The sequence below is a fragment of the Diachasmimorpha longicaudata genome, chromosome 11 (assembly GCF_034640455.1).
Source record: "Diachasmimorpha longicaudata isolate KC_UGA_2023 chromosome 11, iyDiaLong2, whole genome shotgun sequence".
In the NCBI taxonomy this organism is placed as follows: domain Eukaryota; kingdom Metazoa; phylum Arthropoda; class Insecta; order Hymenoptera; family Braconidae; genus Diachasmimorpha; species Diachasmimorpha longicaudata.
In genome coordinates this window covers 1334805-1354128 of record NC_087235.1, presented here as the reverse complement: position 1 = coordinate 1354128, position 19324 = coordinate 1334805, and the positions used below count along the sequence as shown (strand labels likewise).

The window sequence follows — 19324 nt, the reverse complement described above, 5'->3', positions numbered from 1 at the left end:
AAGAATATACAGGGAGAATATAAAAAAATTTTCTTCCATCAAAACTATGAAAGTGCCATTCATAAAAAGCATACTTAATTCTCCATTGATTCTCCATTGTTTCCATAGTGATTCCAATTTCGAGAAATTGGAATCAATATGGAAACAATTTCTCGAAATTGGAATCAATATGGAAACATTTGTGATATTTTTTTATAAATTTCGTAATTTTTTTCAGCTTTTACGAATGTTTTTTAACCTTTTAAGTCAATTTAAAAATAATAATGGAAAAGATCTGGAAAAGATTGGAGTCTTTTTGGGGTATATTGATAATACAAAAAATTGTGCACTAAATTGGAGAAGCCAAAATTATCGGCTAATCGAGTTGGTATGGAATGCACCGTACATCGAGATACGCGGGAACGTAAATACAAGGGCATATTCCTAACCTAACGTCCAAATAACAGGCCGAGTGCTCCCGTGGATCTCCACACTTCCCAATTACCCCTACCACTTCCTCCGAAACTAATTTTTGTAGTCGAACTGGAGTGACAAAATTTCGACGAAAATTTGTCTCAATTAGGTTATAAATATCGTAGCAGTAGTCTCCCGAGTGGAAATTCCGTTAAGTTTGTGACTGGGAACTGATCCTGAAAACCTGACTTCGAATCAGTTCCTGACTAGGGAAACTGGATCAGGGACTGATGTATTCGGTGACGGTGTTTTCTATCCTAACAGGATCAGGCGAAAACTATCGTATTGCTATCAGGTGACTACGTCCAAGCCTGATCCAAATCAACTTATCATAGCTTGACCCGGCGTTCAGTATCATGAACTGATGATATTCAGTTCATATTGGGGGCCACTATCCGGATCAGTGTCAGCCCAGTCGCTCGGGACCCCGTTCAGATAAATCGTTCAACACTTGTTGATTTATTATTTTTGGAATGTACCAGCATTTTTATTTATTAAAAGAATACCTTTACATGTTTTTAAGTCATATTTTTTAGTGTCCATTCAGTCGTCTGCATTTTGTGCACCATCTTCCACAACATTTCCTCCATCTCTGCCATTATTGTCATCCTCATCTCTGCCATTATTGTCATTGTGGTCCTCGTTGTTATTCTTCCAGGAACGACAATTATTGATGGTACCACCCAAGCCTTGCAACAGTTCTGCATCTTTATACTCTGGAATCTTCTTTTTGCTGGCTTCTTTCTTTAATTCCTCTGGAAATGAATTGAATAAATGATGATCAATCATTATATAAATTAGGGAACAAAGTTGAAATTGTAATTGGAACGGAAAATTACCTTTTATGCAAGACCATATTGGTAAAGTTGTGAATAACAACTTGTCTCCCGTCTTTTTTTGGGCAGTATAGTGCTGGAGAAGTTCTTTAGTCATAAGAGGTTTCAGGATGAAACCAATGTTCTTCGATAAGGATTTCTTTACATTGATGAGACTAGAAATTCGGGCACACTGAAAAAAATCAATAAAGTAGAAACACTAATCATGGTTCATGAGTAACCATGAAAATAACTGAAATATTTCCCCAAATAATAAATGAAATATATAAAAATAAATTTATATTCATTGTGATGCAATCAATCTCAAAGTTAAATACGTTTTTCAGAGACGCCACAGAGAGATTACTCTAACCTCTAACCTCATTGCATGTATGAAGTACTTCTATATTTTACCCTATAATAACTCAATTATATTATATTTTATATCTTACCTGGCACACTGAGTTCACTGAAACCGTCTTGTCATGAAATACGTGTCAATAGGAGAAAAAAAATCAAAGAAAGTGGCGACTGTAATGCGTTCTCGGAACTCACGCCACCTCACGCAATGCCTCAGTCGATTCACTTGTCTGTTGTCACTTGTCACTTTGCAACAAAGTCACTCTCAATTAATTTAGAAAATTATGTCTGTCGAGCTTTGATTATTCGTAGAAACTTTAGGGCTTATTTGCCTACCGAAACGGACGCACAAAACGTACAGACGGCTTAGCTCGAGAGCTATGACTGACTCGAGTCGTGTACCGGGCGGCTCAACGCACACACACTGATACAGCACTGATTTTTTTTTATTGTATTGCTACACTTCGATGAAACCACACTCAGGTTATTTCCAGGAATTTTAGGGTTTGTTTGGCCACCGACAGAGACACAAAAAACGTACACACTGCCGAGCTCGAGAGCTATGAGTAACTCGAGCCGCGTACCGGGCGTCGCATACACACTGATACAGAACTTGATGATTCTATTAAATTGCGACTTTTCACAGAAACCACCATCAATTCATTTAGAAAATAAATAGTGTTTATCATGTTGTGTTTCCAACACTTTATCCTGAGGAAGATCAGTTTTTTTTCAATTATTTTGCGTATTCTAAGGAATGAATATTGAACAGACAGAAGGTTATCATTAATATTGGATTATATGACTTATTATTGAGAAGCGATTTCTACTCAATATTATTGGTACAAAAACGAATGGACGTGGAGAGCCGGAGAGTTAATATATACATAAACAGTTACTCCATAGGGAGAAAGAAGTGAGACTTTTTTGTCGACAGATGACGATATTCTTTTAGAGTACAGACGTCACTTCCTCGTGCCATATTAATATTAAAAGAAAGTAAAGTTCAATTCACCAAATTTTTTTTTATAATTATTTCTTGACCTATTTCCATTAATTAATAATAATGAAATTATCTTCGGGAAGATTTCATTTCAAATTAGAAAAAAAATCAAACTTAATGACCTCGCGCAGCTCGAAGTAAGAAAGTCGCACCCATCCCAACCAGGAACGCATTCCAACATTCTGCTCAGTAGCTGAGTGGGGTTGTTGGATCAAAATAGGATCATAAATGCCTGCCCAGTGTAGGAGAAGAAATTATCTGACTGAGCACAGAATACGGGAAGGCGGAGTTTATCCTGATCAAGAACACGTCTGTATGCTCTGTTCAGTAACTGATTGCTACACTTGGATCAAGCTCCTACCCAAAATGGCATTCAAGTTGCCGATAGGGAGAAGTCTAGTGAAAACTGATCAGAAATACTTCAGCCTCACCTGTTCAGTTGCTGATCATGATAAATGGATCCAAACCTTATCAACTTTGACATACATGTTTCTGACGGGACGAAACCTAGCTTGCTCTGATCAGGAATGGTTCCAAATTATCTGATTATTTACTGACCAGGGTGAATGGATCAGAATACCATCCTAATTGCGTAAGGCATCCATATTAAGGTCGAGTTCAATTTGACCTGATCAATTTAAGATCAGTACGTAGTAAGGCCTACCTTACTAGGAAGTGCCTCATCATTTTTTGATCAGTCCCTTAACGGTATTGCACTAATAGGGCCATCCGTACTCCTGGCGGATCCTAGCCTGATCGTTGATCAGGGTTGCCCTACTGAATTTCCACTCGGGCTCCACTCGTACTTTTTCATTCCATTCAAATGAATAATTTGCACATAATGAATATTTTGCACATTGAGATTAGTTTCAAAATCACAAGGCCAGATTGTAATCTGAAAGTTGGCAATATTTTTTTTGTCATTTGCAACTGGTTTCAATGCCTTCACAGTGCGCATCATCTGAAATTTTGATTTGTCAAGGGTTAAATGCAGAAGATGATTCATTACTTTTATTGAATTTGCAGCATTTATAATGAGTCCACTGTCGAATCGAACTTTAGAGGTTATTTGATTGTTGGCGCTCCTTAATACTTAATTAAAATGAAATAATTCTTGCGTCCGAATAGAGGCCTTGCAATCGTTCAACCCGGATTCAAAAGAAACTAATTTTGCTTACTAACCAGGGGTCCTTTTTTAGTTACGAGAAGACACGGATACGTAAAAAAAATCCTATTTTCGTCAGATGGCAGGTAAGGGTTGAAGCTAACTCTGCACCCCCATTCTGCTCGATCGGTCATATGGTTTCTGAGATACCGTGATTTGTTTATAATTCGCTTTTGTGAAATATCTACAAAACTAAGCAAGGTATCCTGTTTTTTTTTCATCACTTTCCGCGTCATTGTATCTACTCAAAACAATCGGACATTTCGCTTGGGTGCACGGAGAGTAAAGTCCCGAAATTTTTGTGAGAAGATGCAGGAAAAATTCTGGTGCTGTCCTAGAATCGAGGCGCAATGTTCCGGGATGAATAAACAATATTAAACGGTATGGTAAATTTTCAGGGAAAAGCAATTGAAATTATTTATTACTTGTTCAAGTAAGATTGTAGAATCGTATAGAAAAATGTCTCTAATAGCAGCGGAAAAATTTGTTGACAGCACTAGAAAATTCTCTCAACGGCGCCAGAAAATTTCCCTAACAATACTACCAAATTTTCCATACCATGGTTTTTAAAAAATATTATTATTAAGACTTTTATTTTTTTCTGAATCGTGGCCGGAAGAAATTATTGCAATGGTAATTGCCGCGTGAAACATTCTTTATATCTACATAGATACATGCATAAACTATATATAGACCTAACAAACATTATTAGTATAATTAAATAACTTTAGAGTGATATGAATGCACTTGATAATAATTCACATTTACATCCAATTTTTTAGAATGAACTTTGCCCCGTTAGAGGCCCGAATTAAACGAGTCAAATAACAGCCGAATAAATAACCAGAGTCGAGGATTTGCTATATATATTTACTCTGATACATCTGATGGCATTCAGCATGCTCATCCCAAAAAATAAAAAGCAACTCCATAAGTATTAAATAAAATTTTGATGGAGGTCTTAGAATTATTTTATCGACCATATAAAATAACGGTTTAGGTTCAGCTAGGGTTATAATAGTACTCCTGTATTTAAAGGTTTTACCTTTGAACTCTACACTCTTAACAATATCAATACTTCTGCCAAGATTATTAATAAGAGCAAGTGACGATTCAGAAAGTTCGTAATATCCATGTAAACATGTTACCAGTACAGTTATAATCAATTTAGAATAAAAAATAATATCATTTTTTGCAGTATCGTTCATCAGAAATCTATAATTTAAGCGAAGCTGAATCTTAATTGCTATCGTCCGGCAGACATTCACCCGGCTAATCGCAATACAAGATGTTATTTTTTCTTGTCGATGCTTAGCCTCGTATCTTAATGTGAAGATTTTTCCGAGTAGCCCACAAAGACCCAACACACGTGCGCAATGTAAAAAATAATGGTGTTTTGGTTTGAGAGGCAGGGGAAAATATTGCTGTGAATAATTCTAGATATTCTGTGATGAGGATACCCCAGACAATGTGTTCATTTTGTGGGACATTTGCACTCATTACAATATTGATTATTTTATACAAAGATAGCACTAACTGCCAGACTTCATCTTCATGAGGAATTAAATGATTGATTATGATAGGTAAGTGTGTAATTAAAATCAGCATTTCAGCAGCGCTCATCACAATTTTGTCGTTCAACTGATGTAGAAGAATTTAAAGAAGTTTCTTCGTTCCTGATCCATAAGAATAGCCTGTGAGTAGATTATTCAAATGCGGAAGAGTGTAAATTTTGAAAAAAATAAAGTGCCTCAGAATGAGGGCAAGGTCATATCGATAAATGCCCCCCAGAATATCATGGAGAACATCGACCTAAAAATTTTTACATGGACGAAAACTCCCAATGCCTTGCATGATGCACTTCTTCATTATTCCTGTTCCTTTGGGGTCATTCGTCAGGACGTCTATCTCGTAATTTTCATCAGTACGTAAAGTCCATAAATTCCGAGTTAATACATAAAACCGAGTTAATAGACAGAAAGGGCAGAATTTTGAATTGATGAAACACTCTCTGAATCCTAACAGAGTATGATTGCCGAGATTATCACCAAGAGCTAATGCTAATCGAAACTCTAACTTTCGATAAAATAATTTGATTTTTGACGAGCTTCAAATTCAGAGTATTCGACAATAAAAATAAAGAAATGTTATCGAGTTTTGAGTAATATTTAGGAGGAAGGTATAGGATTGAAACGTAGATAGCTCCACACTTCGATATTCCACGGTGACTGCCCAACGGATTATTTGTCTCGTAGTTATCAGAGTAGAGGAATAAAGGCAAGACCAATTTATCGTCATCATTTTGGAGAGGTCGTGCCGAAGCTCTGTTTGTAAAAAATTTCAATTATGAATGTACAATTCTTCAGTGACTCTCTATAATGCAGTACGTTTTCAAGAATTGACTGTTGCTGAAAGAACTTCTGAAATACTGAACGTAAGGAAATAAATTGCGCAGTTACTGGGAGCATCTTAAACTCATACGTTTCATTTTTGGGTGGATAGTCCGATCTATTACCTAGCGCATATGATTCCAATGGAATGTAATTTTTTTGTTTCCAGAATTCGGCAAGCAGTGTTCGGTTTGTAGTGCATCGAAGACTTAGTTTCGCTATTAAGAACCCTATTAACATGTGTCATAAATTCTAGCTGGAGCGATTGGCTAATTTCTGAACATTCTGTTTGCAATGCATTGGCAATTTTGTTTATCGTGTTGAGTACAATATTTTGGAGCAGGTCTCGAACATCAAGGGTATCAACTTCGGGTTCTTTTACCACTGGATCGTCACCTGGACTCCCAGATGCAATGATTCATTCAGTGATTTCAATAAAAGTTTCACCTGGGTCCTGTAATTTTGTTTTTTCGTGTAGTAGTTCATCGAGTATGTTCTGATGTTTTCCCTTCAAGTGAGAGCGAAGTGAACTTATGGATTTAAAAAGTCTCACACAGGTTTCTCCACCACACTAAAAAAAATTTTAATTATTATGAATTAACCTCACATGTCGAAGGAATTGTCCTGCTTCGTAGAACTATAGGGCACATCCTTTGCAATTAAACATCTTTCTATTATTGATTTTGCGTTGGGGTTTTAATTTTCGTCACGAGCAATGTCATTAAAAATTCTTGTCATTAATGCACATGGATCGCGACTGCAGGAATCAGAAGGCAGCTCAATACCCAAAACGATCTTTGAATAAAGGTCCAAATTGGCCGAGCTCCCAATGCAAATGAGCAATTTAATGCGAAGTTAATTTTAATTGTCACAGCCCGAACTTCCCGGATTGTTGGTGCTTGATAAAAAGTGGAGTTATCAATTGAATTAAGCAGAGTCGTTCCTGCCTGAACACAAACCTCTCTCTGTGACTGTATTGATCTATCAATATCTGCAGGAGTTTCAGCCCGAATTATAAAAGCCGCTTGCGTTTCTCGATCTGAAATTTTATCTGCTTGAATCCTGCGTCGTGGGGGCTTTATTAAGTAAGGAAAAACATGACAAATCACAGAATCTTTGTTGCGCTGGGACAAAGTAAGGCATTCTTCATAATACGCAGATCAGCACCCATTGATTGGGAACAATCAGCCAGGGCCTCGATGATGATGTTTCTTTCCTGATCCCATCGATTTACGAATTCAACTCCTCGGCCAGGATGGAGAATGTCAAAATCATGTGCTAGTAATTCACCTCCCAGCGCTGTTTTCAGATCGGGAAATCGTTCAAAGTAGTCGTGTACCTCGATACTTCTCTCTAGCATATCATGTTGGACTGAGTAGATGCCCTCCAGATCTCTTTCATTCTGTTTGGTGGGCCAACATGTTCGGCTAGCCAGTTAGCACTCTCCTCGACTTCGTTCTGATCACGTTGAAGGCCTGGTCCAGGTACTTCGAGAACTTCATCTACGTGGGCTCCTGCTAGTAGTCCCTGCTTGGTCAATTTGTCCTCTAAATACATGCAATGCTCGTACAGCGTTCCTTTTGTGTTATGTTTTATCCTCCTGATCGAAAACTGGCCATCAGGGTACCTCACAGTGATCACTTGAGAGCTGTAGGGTCTGTAGTAAATATATTTACTTTTCCCAGGGAACAGAACTTCAATGTTTTCTGACCAAGATTCAAATTGCTCTTTAGTGATTTTGAATCTTTCTGCATGCTCATGCACATCAAGTACTCCTACCAGTTGCTTATCTTTTTCTCCATCAACAATTATGCGAGTGAGTAAGCTCCTCAAATGTTTCTTCAGTTGTCCTTACTGTCTGTAGAAACGGATAATACTCAATCCATCAGTCTTTCTCTTGAAAATTCTATGGACAGGGTTGGCCACGATTCCGGGACGTTGAAAATGTCTTTGGCATTCTGCCTGTGGAACGAAGAAATCCGGTGAATGACATGAGCAAGGGTAAAAATTAATACCAATGTGACCAGACGGAGTATATCATTATCGATCTGTACCTCATTGCCAGTCAATGAAAAATAGAAAAATTAACTCGCTACGCATCCACACTTTGTTACTATTAATTCTTCATTATTTTGTTGTTTATATCTATAAATGAAAAATCTAAAAATGAAATATGTAGAGCACCTACATATCACTTCACCTCAGGTTTCGGATGAACTTTTCGACGTCTTGGCTACACAGAAAAGTGGCTAAATAAATAACTTATGAGAGAATGGAAGTAAAATACGCAGAGTCATCCCACAAAAACCATAAATTCAATTAGAACCGAAATTATGATAATAAATAGTTGTTGGAGTAAGGAAAAGTACTAAGAGTGCGTCGGAACTGCGTCAATAATAGCTTACCATACTACTGAAAAATAAATAGAAAAAACCATTAGTCTCAAAGCTGACAGTCGTTTTTGAAGAATTAAGTTAAGTTAAGTGATGTCATCGGCCTGAAGCTCTCGGAGTCAGACGAAAGAGCCTAAAAAATTTGCTTGAGAAATAAAGATGCGAAATGATCGAGTTTTTCAAGTGAAGTGAGAATAAGAGAAACAAATGCGAGAGGACATTAAGCAGGAATCTTCAAGAGATTAAACTGATGCGGACAGCGATGGAGGGAGGGAAAATGACGGTCGATCAGACAACTCAGACAGATCAAGAAGAGTACCCCATTGAAGAATCTAAGAATCTTAATAATGTATTCTAAGAAGAAAGCACCGAGGAAGAAAATGTTTGAACAGCTTCGAAAAATCCTGCTCCAGGGAAAAGCAATATTCAGATGTTCCAGTTAGTGATCTAAGTGGAATGATCGTCTCGAACTTTATAGATGGTTTTAATGATCACCTCGAGTCAATATTAAAACAGTTAAGGGACCGCAATAGTAAGACATCATCAACCAAGGTACTTGTCATTTGAAAGAGAGCCCAGAGAATCCTTCAGTAGGGTCACTTAGTGCCATAAAACTTGAACTAGAGATGGCTGATCGTGATTAAACCAAATTGCAATATCCGTATGGTGGGGTCTAAACTACCGTCACAGAGGCTCGCGAACGACATGAGTGTGTATCTCACTAAATACCTGAAGATTTATACTAAAGTCTTTGAATTGCCGGTGATCCCAAATGTTGTGGTGGTACTGTGGCCTTTGGTTATATCACCCAACAAATTTTGGCAGAAAGGTAGACTTTGGCATTGAACCCAGGCTGCCACTTCTGGATGGTCATTTCCCTATCCGTATAATACGCTTGGATCCAGTTGAAGCTTCATGCTAAAGTCTTACGTGTGGCCACAATTTATTTGGCCATGCGGCGAGAGGCTACGGCCACCAGCAAAGTATATAGTAGCACCAGGACTTGGAAGAGTTTAACATAACTCCCCAACAACACTACAGCGCTTCCCTTTTACCTTGAACACCCTAAAATCTAGGAGATCAATCTCCCAACACAAATTCTCTTCCATGTCTTTTCCGAGGGCTCGATGTTATTCTTTTTCCGGACTCCTGGAATTCCCCGTCTTTGTCATCGAGGACTTCCTGTTACTTGGATTGCCTAATATTTGGAGGGAGGAGAGAGAGAAAAGAAAGGCATTAAAATAAATAATTTTGCGAAGGTCTCATAATTTTGGAAAATTATTGTCAGAGAATAGAAAAGTAGTATTGGGGCAGCGGTCCGCGACCACGTCAGCATTACGGCGGCGAGTAAGGAAGAAATATATTCTCTCTCTCTCAGATCAAGCTCCGGCGTCCTTCTTTGGGGAACAATTCCTGAAACACATCATCATTAAAGGATATCGGATTATGCAGTAGAAAAGAATAAACACTGTTTAAATTTTAGTTGTATCAAAGTATTATTCAAAATATCACTTTTGATTCTATCCACTCAACAGGCACTACACACTACGAATGTTGACTATGAACGATGCTAGCTAACTAAATCTCATGACCCCAAAGTTCATACTCAACCTCAGAGGGCAATAGAGCTCCCTCCCCTTGCACCCACCTGGTCCACTCTGGTCACCAGGCGTAAATGGGGAAAAGTATAGCGGATAATCCTCATGGCGATTTCCCTTTAATTATTCAATGGTGGAGGGCCTCATCAAAATAAACTGATAAATATTTTCTATATATTGAATTATTTTATAGCAGGATGAATTTTGTCGTTGGGGGAAAACCCCAAAATTCGACAAAAGAATTTAGTTTAATAATTGAAAATTCCGGAACAGTTTTACGAGAAAGAATTTTTGGAACGCAAATATTTTTCGGTGCAATTCTTCCTTAGAATTTTTATCTAGGGAATAACAACCCGGAAACTGTTATCTTTGTAGGCTTCCACCTATTCCGGGCCATGTATGAGAGCCTGTCATCATCATCTAAGGAAACTATAGATTCCCACCTGGGTCATAATAGTGAACTGAAATTATAACATATGTTCCGAAATCTGTACTATTGTAACATGGATACGCCAATAATGACAAAATTATATGAATACACATAATGAAAATATTGCTTAACTCTGCAGAATGGGTAATACCTCGTTGGATTCTGTGAACCTAAATGGCTTTCAAGCCAAGAGAGGACCGCAGATAATGACATCAAGCATTTCTGTTCATGGAGATACCGGGATTCACGGTTCAACACCTACACCACCCCCACTTCCAGAGAGAACAGACAGCCTGAATAATCGTAGTGAAGAAAATGCATTGCGGAAAGCTCCATGGTTTCAACCTGGCATACCTAGGTTGGCACGCTCACTATCTCAGTCCTAAAAATTACTACCATCACATCATTCTGTTCTTGTCTTGTTTACCTTAATCTATTTATTGTTTAATAGGGAAATAACTCTGGAAGTATTGAGTCAAGAGCCGCAAGGTACTTTTATGGTTCGCGAGAGTACGAGTAAACCTGGCTGTTATGCTCTATCACTGCGTGTACCCCAGGAGTTCCAACCCAGTGGAATTGCGCATTATTTAATCATGCGGACACATAAGGGCTACAAGATGAAGGTAATTACTGTATAAATATCGTAGAACCTCTCCAGCTGTATCAGTGAAATGATCTGACTATACTGTGTCATACCCTAGATGGGATGACAGTTGCAATAAATTTTTTCTTAGAAATGTTTTATAAAAGGGTTAAATAATAGCAATAAATTCACACAAATTTTTGTTTGGGAAAAAGCCGTTACGGCATAAAAACCCAAAATGTATTTAAATAACTGATACACCAACTGAGAATAACTAACTTATGAATAATTGTTTAACACTAGTTTGGCTGCATCCCACACAACTGACACATACACACTTTTAACTTTAAATTACGATTAAGATAATCAAAGTTAGGGTTTGTTAGATCCAAATCTTAAATTTGGTATCTAACGTTGATACGTGATATCACCAGATAATCATAGGGTTAACTCCCACGTGGTGGTATCCAGGGGGTTACCCAGGAGGTTATGTTAAGTCGATGTTTAGTTGAATATATCAATATGTTAACGGAAAATATAAGTAGAATCGTGAAGACGACCGTTTCGTCTATGATTATCTCCGATTATCTGTTATTTTCAGTTTGCGATTGCAATGATATTAATTGATATTTATTGGATACGGAAATGAACAAGAAAAAGGTGGCTTTCAGTTCAGAAGTACTATAGATACTGACTCGGATGTAGACTCAGCCCCATCCCCAAAACCGAAAACCCCCGAAGCGCCATAGCGCACGCGCAACGAACCATTTGAGTCCCAAATGGTCGCCGCGCGCGCACCGGAGACAATCGTGTGCGCCCGGCAGAAGCGAAGAGGACCGAACCCTCGTTCGTTAAAACAGAGAGGAATGTTCCGACTTCCGTCGCAATACCCCTCATGTAACGAAAAACTATGTGGTTTCCAATGAACGGCATTGGGATTAAACAATCAGTACAGTACTGCAGTAACTCATTACACATCCACTATTTAATGAAAATTTTTTTAGTCATCTCAGAACGATAAATTCACCTGATTTTCTACATTTATGTTTCGGACAGGCCCATTGTCTGTAAACACTGACAGGATATTTGCTGACAATTGCTGACAGTCTTGGCTATGTTGTAAAACATTCAATATTCGGTATATCATAACAAGGGACTCAACTACAAACTCTCATTTTTGTGGATTGCGATGACCATTTTTCCCGCGGTAGAGGGTCATGAAAAACTCATTTTTTTGGTTTTGGACTGCTCTGTTCGAACTTAGGGTTCGTATGGAGCGACACTCTTGCTCAATATCGAGCATCCACAGAATCCATTCGGACACTTCGAGGTACAGCATTTCTGCCTGCCCTGCATACTGGGTCTACACATTGACTTCGATATTTAACGGTACCTTTTAGAAATGGACCACTGTTTCGCGGGGTTGATGCGCGAGTAACATTTCTGGGCACTCATACTCGTTAGTCAGTTCGCATGTCTTTGAGTTGCCTAACTTCGGAGGAGTCTGTCGGAGTCGCCATACGTCTTCGGGAGAGGTATAGCGACTCTCGCCCTACATGAACTCCCAAATACACCAGCAGCGCAAGCTGGTCGCCTCATACCGAGTTCGTTAAATGCAACTTTTAGTAATCCGAATCTTTCTTAACGGCGAGGGTTTGAAACCGGAATGTTGTACTCGTTTTCACAAAAAATTGCTGGACGTCAGCCGTCTCTGGTCCTCATACGTCGGTCTAGGACTAATTAGTAGTGAGTTCGCTATGTTACTCCAACATTACAGCGAAACCAGGGTACTCTTACAGCGGCGGGGGGGAGCTGTCGTGTTGGTACACCGAGCATTGAAATCCCTTAGCTGAGCATGTTTGGGGTCTTCGAGAAAGGGGGGGGGAATTGCTAAGGAAAGGTGTCCCTACGGTGCGTTGATTTGGAAGGCTATTCTGGTTCGAAGGGACGCGGCATATAAAACTATAATCCACCCCATTGACCTCCTGAAAACATCTAATACCCGACTGGTACGCATCTTCTTGAGAAATCTCTTGAAATTTTCACGAAATCACGAGCGCGAAGCGCGAGTGATGTTTCTGGAAAACTTGACAAGCTTATTGGTTTGTCGGGAACCTTGAGGGAAATATCAGATAATTTCAAAGTTTGAGTGGTATTCGGGGGATTATTTTTTCCATCCAAAGCTTGGCCGATAGAATTGTACCATGAGACATAATTTTCAACGAATTGCCATCCAATATGTCAGATACCATTGAGGGTTACTTCATCATTTGTTTTTTTTATATAGACAACATGAAAAATTTCCAGTGAAATTTCCAAGAATTTCCGCTGAAATACCGTGTTGGCTATACAAAATAACGTCGGATGGTGCAATCCTATTGGCCAAGATATGGATGGGAACAATAATCAATGAAAGTCACCTAACAATTTAGTACTATGGAACTTGAAATAAATTCGAAACTAATACTTTTATTTATTGTGGTCTCGGTGGCATGCAATGGATTTCCCAGAGTTCCCTACAAATCGGTGGTTAATATTTCATTGATTTTGTATAAATATTGATACCGTATATTTAACCACGGCTGAATGTTTGGTCCACAGCGTCATAAGTCCGAAAAAGCTGTGTAAAATTGATATATTTTCAATCCTCTATTGCAAAATACCCAGATCACATATAGAAAGACGTTTTAGTCTTTAGTGTTTCTCACACTGGGAAGACGATGTTGGATATAGAAAATTGAGGTGGTATTTCGTCTTTAAATATTCATTTTAATTCTCAAAGCCGCGCAATAAAATAATTATTTTTGTTTAGCGCGAATCCTTACCTTTAACTTGCTAGGCACATCCGTTTCATTAAAGGGATTGAGGATTAAAACTGGAATAAACTCTCACACGACTGAATAATATTCAATGTCGTTTTAACAATATAATTATAAGTTTACCGATAGTGATTACCTATGTAACTCTGAAAAATAACGGATCAAGTTATCTTTGACGTTTCAACAGAATCTTCGCGATGTAGATGGCGGACAAAAATGAAACATCCCAAAATTACCAAGTAGCGTGATTTGGGTTACTCACTTTTGCAGTTGCTGACACACTCCGCTCTGACCTCTTGTTTCCGACTTTTCCACCGCTCTTTGTCCTTCTTATCGTAGTAGTTTGTTCTAAATGGAGTCCACTCTCTCTCGATCGTACACTGTAACCGTAACGTTTAATTTTGCAACCCGTCGGATGGTACCGTGTGAGATAATTCTTTTAAAGAAACTGACCGTGGGAACAGTCACTACGAAGGTGTGCGGATTTATGACTAAGTTTCCCAATACTCGGAACAAAAGATAAAAGCCGGGCAGAGGTACTGACTGATTCGGGAACCAGGTATTGCAAGTTTCGAGGGGTTTACCCTTTGGTGTGCTCGTTTTCGATGCTTGGACAAGACTGATTTTTAATTTTGACGAGTGTCGGAAGTGCCATTGCAGTCAATGCCCGTGTGCAGGTGGTTGGATATTGACGCCGCATTATTCGGGTTTTGCTCATCGCATTCCGTGGCTGAGGCCGATGTCCGATGTTGGGAAATCGAGGCATTTTGGTTGAACGATTTCGCTGGACTTTTTTAAAATATTTAATTTTAAGAGATGAAATATTATCAAACACAACAAGGACAATTGAGGGTAATATTTGATTATTATTATCATGTCTGCATACTTCCATACAACCATCGCTGGAGTGCAATATTATATTCAAATCTTACAAGAAAATAAAGTATACATTTCAAAAATATATTTTTAAAAGAAACTATATATTTTTCAGTCCCAAAAAAGACTAAAATTAGCCACCCAGCTGATGTGATAGCTTATCTGGGGACGAACTGACAGGTAATTCCAAAATTAGCAATTCGTGGTAGATCAAAAATTAGACTACCCAGGGGGCTAATGATTGTACTATTCTTGTTCATTTCTTGAACCATCGGCGCTCGTCCTCACGGCGCAGTCCCTGGTGGGAAAATGGAACAAAGCTGGAAAAGGACAATACATATCAGTAGGAAGTGGACGTTTACGAGTGACAAAATTCAAAAAATGAAAAGCAATGTATTTATATACAGGGTGTCCCAAAATTGAACGTCCAAACTTTAAACTTAAGTTGGGGGCGAAATTCTGGAGCGAAAAGTCCTGAGCGACTTTTTGATCAGACGCACCCTCTTCAACTTATTCAGGGTTGAAGTTGGACGAATCAGGGGCGTGGGATAACCGCTCGCACGACGGTGAGGAAAACGATCGAGTGTGGTGGTCTGCCCCCCATACGGCACTACTCCCCTGCGGCGGCAGAAAGATATTAAGGGATGGAATGGGCCTCAATCGATGGGGAAATTATTCCTCTATCGAATGCCCTTGGTTTCATCCCTTGGCATTAATTAGGGGAGGAGGAAATAATTTTTATGTAGCTGGCGGGTGTTCATTTTTTTCATTTCCCTCCCTTTCCTCTTACCCGCCACCGCCAGTCATCTCTTTTTGCCGCCGCAGGGGAGTAGTACCGTATGGTAGAGACACCACCGCACTCGCATGTTTTCCTCACCGTCGTGCGAGCGGTTATCCCACGCCCCTGATTCGTCCAACTTCAACCCTGAATAAGTTGAAGGGTGTAACGATTTCCCTGTGGCCTCAGCGAAAACTGAATACCCTAACATCCAAATGTCTCGACTATCCATAAATCTGGCCAAACCATTACCTTCGTTCTCGTAATCCGACAAATCCGTAACGCCAAAAACTTAATACATAAACGGGATCTCGGGGAAAATTAGCAGCTCAAGTGTCCTCTCTTAAATAATTTAGGGCGCCAGCCGATTTTTGACGACGCGGAATCGACGAACCGCAGATAAACCAGACTTTAATCAAGAAAATGATTACTAATTATCCCTCCAGATCCACTAACGACAAAACGGAATTCGAAAACCATACTCGGAAATGTGGATTACGTGGGTACGGGACTGCGCGGTTGCTCAGTGTGTGGGTCGTGGAGAGAGGGGTGGATTCGTGGACGAGAAAAACAAGAACAATGAAAACCCATGATCGGAATCGAAATCGAGAGTCTCATCCTTAATTCTAGATGGGGAACAGGCGTAGGCTAATAATGGACACTAAATGGTTAATTCGACTTTGATTAACCATCAGTAAGTTATTTCTAATCCTCATAATTTAATATATTAAATGACAACGATTCAGTCTAGGAGATCCGGACTTTTTAGAATAAAATAATTAAAGGGATCCCTTGCGAATTTATTTAACTATGGAATTTACTCGAAATATTCCTCTTTAGCTAGGTCAAGTGGGTGACGAGTCAGGAATTAGACACGAATCTGAGAGAGAGAGAAGAGGTACAGGTAGCGTGAAACCGAGAGAGAGCGAGATAGGTAGCTTACCGGATTTTTCAGGGCGAGTGCGGTTATGAAAGCATTTCAACAATAGGTAGCTCGCGATATTAATAATTAATTCCCTCGGAACGGAACTGATCCGTAACGGGAACTATTAACGAATTAAGATAGCTGTCGATTAATTTGATGAATTATAATAAACTATGTGAATGAACGCATAACGATACCACTTCGTGAGTTCGAGACTCATTTTTAGTACTTCAAATAACGAGTTGGTCAAGTTCAACGTGCGCAATTAATTCAAGTCGCCGATAATTCGTCAAATACACCGTTTGTACCGCCATTTGTGTCATTCACCGATATCGCCCGCTTTGCTGCCCAAATTCGATAGCGACGATTTCTGATTCTAGGTAGCTTACTTTTTAGTTAGCGAAGATATTCGAATCCGTCAATTTCTTCTTTTCCGATTTTAAATCTTTATTTGATCTCCTTGTGGGAATTCCAACCATAATTTTTAATCAACGTAGCAAAAAGATAGCATCCCCATGCCCAACCGGAATTCCACACTTTTAACAATTATCAGGTAGCATAGGTAGCGTAGATAACACGAAAAGGTAGCAGAAAAAAAGGTAGCTGCGTCAATCGCCTTGGCGAGACGCCTTACTCGTCCTCCTTGAACCAAATCTTTTTATTTTTTTTTTAAACTTAAGGTAACATTTTGGTTCTTAAAAAAATAAGGTAGCGTTTCCAGGCGTTTGGAAGGTTCTCGATCTTCCAAATCGCTGGTCCTGTCGTTGGCGTCCTTGAGGTGAGGTAGCGATGCAATTTCGAGCCACGCAGGTTAACTCGAGAATTCAGCACTCATTTCCCGCGGTAACACCACTGTAATATATACACTGGTACTTACCATCTCTGGAGAGTCGCGTTGAGCCGATTTCTCCATTGATTGGGGTGATGCTGGATTCTTCCGGACGATTCTCACCGGGAGTTTCTCCGGAGACGATGTTGAGCGTGTCACGGTGCAACAAGGACTCTAATGGCGGAACCTCGTGTTCCCGCTCATACCTGTTGCGTCGCGGTGGGGAATTTTGCGGATTCGCCCATGCGGCGCTGGCGCGGTGGTGGCAACGCGTACTATCTTTCGCGGGACAAGGGCGCGACATAGTCAAGACTCTTAAATATTCTAGGTTTCTTTCTTTATTATTCTTTTTCTTAACTTATTATCTCGAATCCATATTTTATAATAATTAGCTGATGACCTGGAGTTTTCGAGTGGTTTTTGACCCTGTTCGCGACTCGAATCAGGGGGTCTTCGGTCAAAGGTACTCTCCGGAGAGGAGTTAGGACTTTCGCCACGCAAACCGTAACTAAGCTAAAACCGTAAAATTGTACCCAAATGGCGATCCGCTTCAACAATTGGGTGATTGTTTCCACGGCCTTCCAACTGAAAGCCCTAACACTCTCACACAAGGGAGCGCGAGCATTTCAGCTCGACCTGTATACTCACATGACCGATAAACCCAAAGAAGGGGTGCAGGTAACACCGGGCAGCACATTATCTCGGCCATGAATATTCCACGGTGTTATCCTGGCCCTCAACCGGATTTCTCGCGAAGAGACCTCCAGGTATCAGCTCAATAATACTGACTCTAATTCAGAACTTTATACTTATTTTCTCAAACGGTAAACCAATTCGTGACGTTCATTTTATCTTCTTATTTTTCAGCATTTTATTTGCCGTGAAGCGGCCTTTCTTGCTGCCCAAAGTCCCTAAAACATAATACTCATTAGCTAGCAACCGTTAGATCTAATTTCGGTTTTCCGCGAGGTTTATTTCGCTGGATTTAGGTAGCAGGTAACTCTAATCCATTTCTATTGTGAAAAGGTAGCTTTCATTTATTCTTATCGCGAAATACTAAAGTAACTTGGATTAAGATTTTTCCCGGATTTTGAAGGTAGCTCGGTGGTCTTTATTAGTTTCTCTCTCTCTCTCTCTTAGTCTAATAAATACCCTTTTGTTATTCGGAGTCGGAGGTGACGGGATGGCTTGAAATTCCGTCACAAGGGGGTGCGTCTGATCAAAAAGTCGCTCAGGACTTTTCGATCCAGAATTTCACCTCCAACTTAAGTTTGAATTTTGTACGTTCAATTTTGGGTCACCCTGTATACGCTACTTTCATTCTGAACAATTTTTATTTCTCATTATCCCCTGTCGCACTCGTACTATCAGGCGCTGCAAAAAATACTACAATCATATATACATAACAATGGATACAATGGAATTATGGAAACACCGAGGAGTTTACAACGCATTGCACACTTCGGGACTGAATCAAGGCAAATACAACAATTATAATTTTATTTACTACTCTCTACTCCCTACTGCCTAGTTCTTCCAAAATTTCTCGTCTTCACTTCATCTGTCATTTTGAGAATGCGTACATATGAATTTAATTCCGTTCACGTGGCAGTTTGATGCCACACCTACAATTATTTGAAGGTGTTGGAGACAATCGTCATCCATCTCCAAGAATCGAGTCTCCCCGGGATTATGGCGACAATACCGCAACCTACCGGGTAAGACACTAAATGCCGAAGTGGAAGAGCAATTAGCCTCCTCCCGGACTAGCTACTGGGGGAGACTAATTGCTATTCCCTTAAAGACTATTTTATACTCTGGCGTATCAGGCGTTTTTGGCATAAACGTTGTATCCAGATTGGTGGTTTCGTAAATAAGGCAGTGTATTTATACAAGCTTTGCTTTTT

The 19324-nt window shown here is 39.5% G+C and overlaps 3 protein-coding genes across 5 annotated transcripts in view; 1 reads left to right on the top strand and 2 right to left on the bottom strand.

Moving 5' to 3' along the window:
* Nucleotides 1–19324, top strand: part of LOC135167743 (EGFR adapter protein-like) — a 62457-nt gene that overhangs the window by 30161 nt on the left and 12972 nt on the right. For all 3 annotated transcript variants that reach the window (XM_064131253.1, XM_064131254.1, XM_064131255.1), the window contains exons 3-4: nt 10747–10965; nt 11059–11230. In XM_064131253.1, coding sequence (XP_063987323.1) covers nt 10747–10965; nt 11059–11230 — 391 coding nt within the window. The remainder of the gene's footprint in view (nt 1–10746; nt 10966–11058; nt 11231–19324) is intronic.
* Nucleotides 807–2266, bottom strand: LOC135167746 (J domain-containing protein DDB_G0295729-like). The gene is made up of 3 exons (XM_064131257.1): nt 1721–2266; nt 1293–1461; nt 807–1208 (listed from the first exon to the last, which is right to left on the bottom strand). Exons 2-3 carry the CDS (start codon nt 1384–1386, stop codon nt 997–999), a joined length of 306 nt encoding a protein of 101 aa, XP_063987327.1. The 5' UTR covers nt 1387–1461; nt 1721–2266; the 3' UTR covers nt 807–996.
* On the bottom strand, nt 13684–17915 carry LOC135167745 (uncharacterized). The gene is made up of 2 exons (XM_064131256.1): nt 17466–17915; nt 13684–15205 (listed from the first exon to the last, which is right to left on the bottom strand). Exons 1-2 carry the CDS (start codon nt 17719–17721, stop codon nt 15132–15134), a joined length of 330 nt encoding a protein of 109 aa, XP_063987326.1. The 5' UTR covers nt 17722–17915; the 3' UTR covers nt 13684–15131.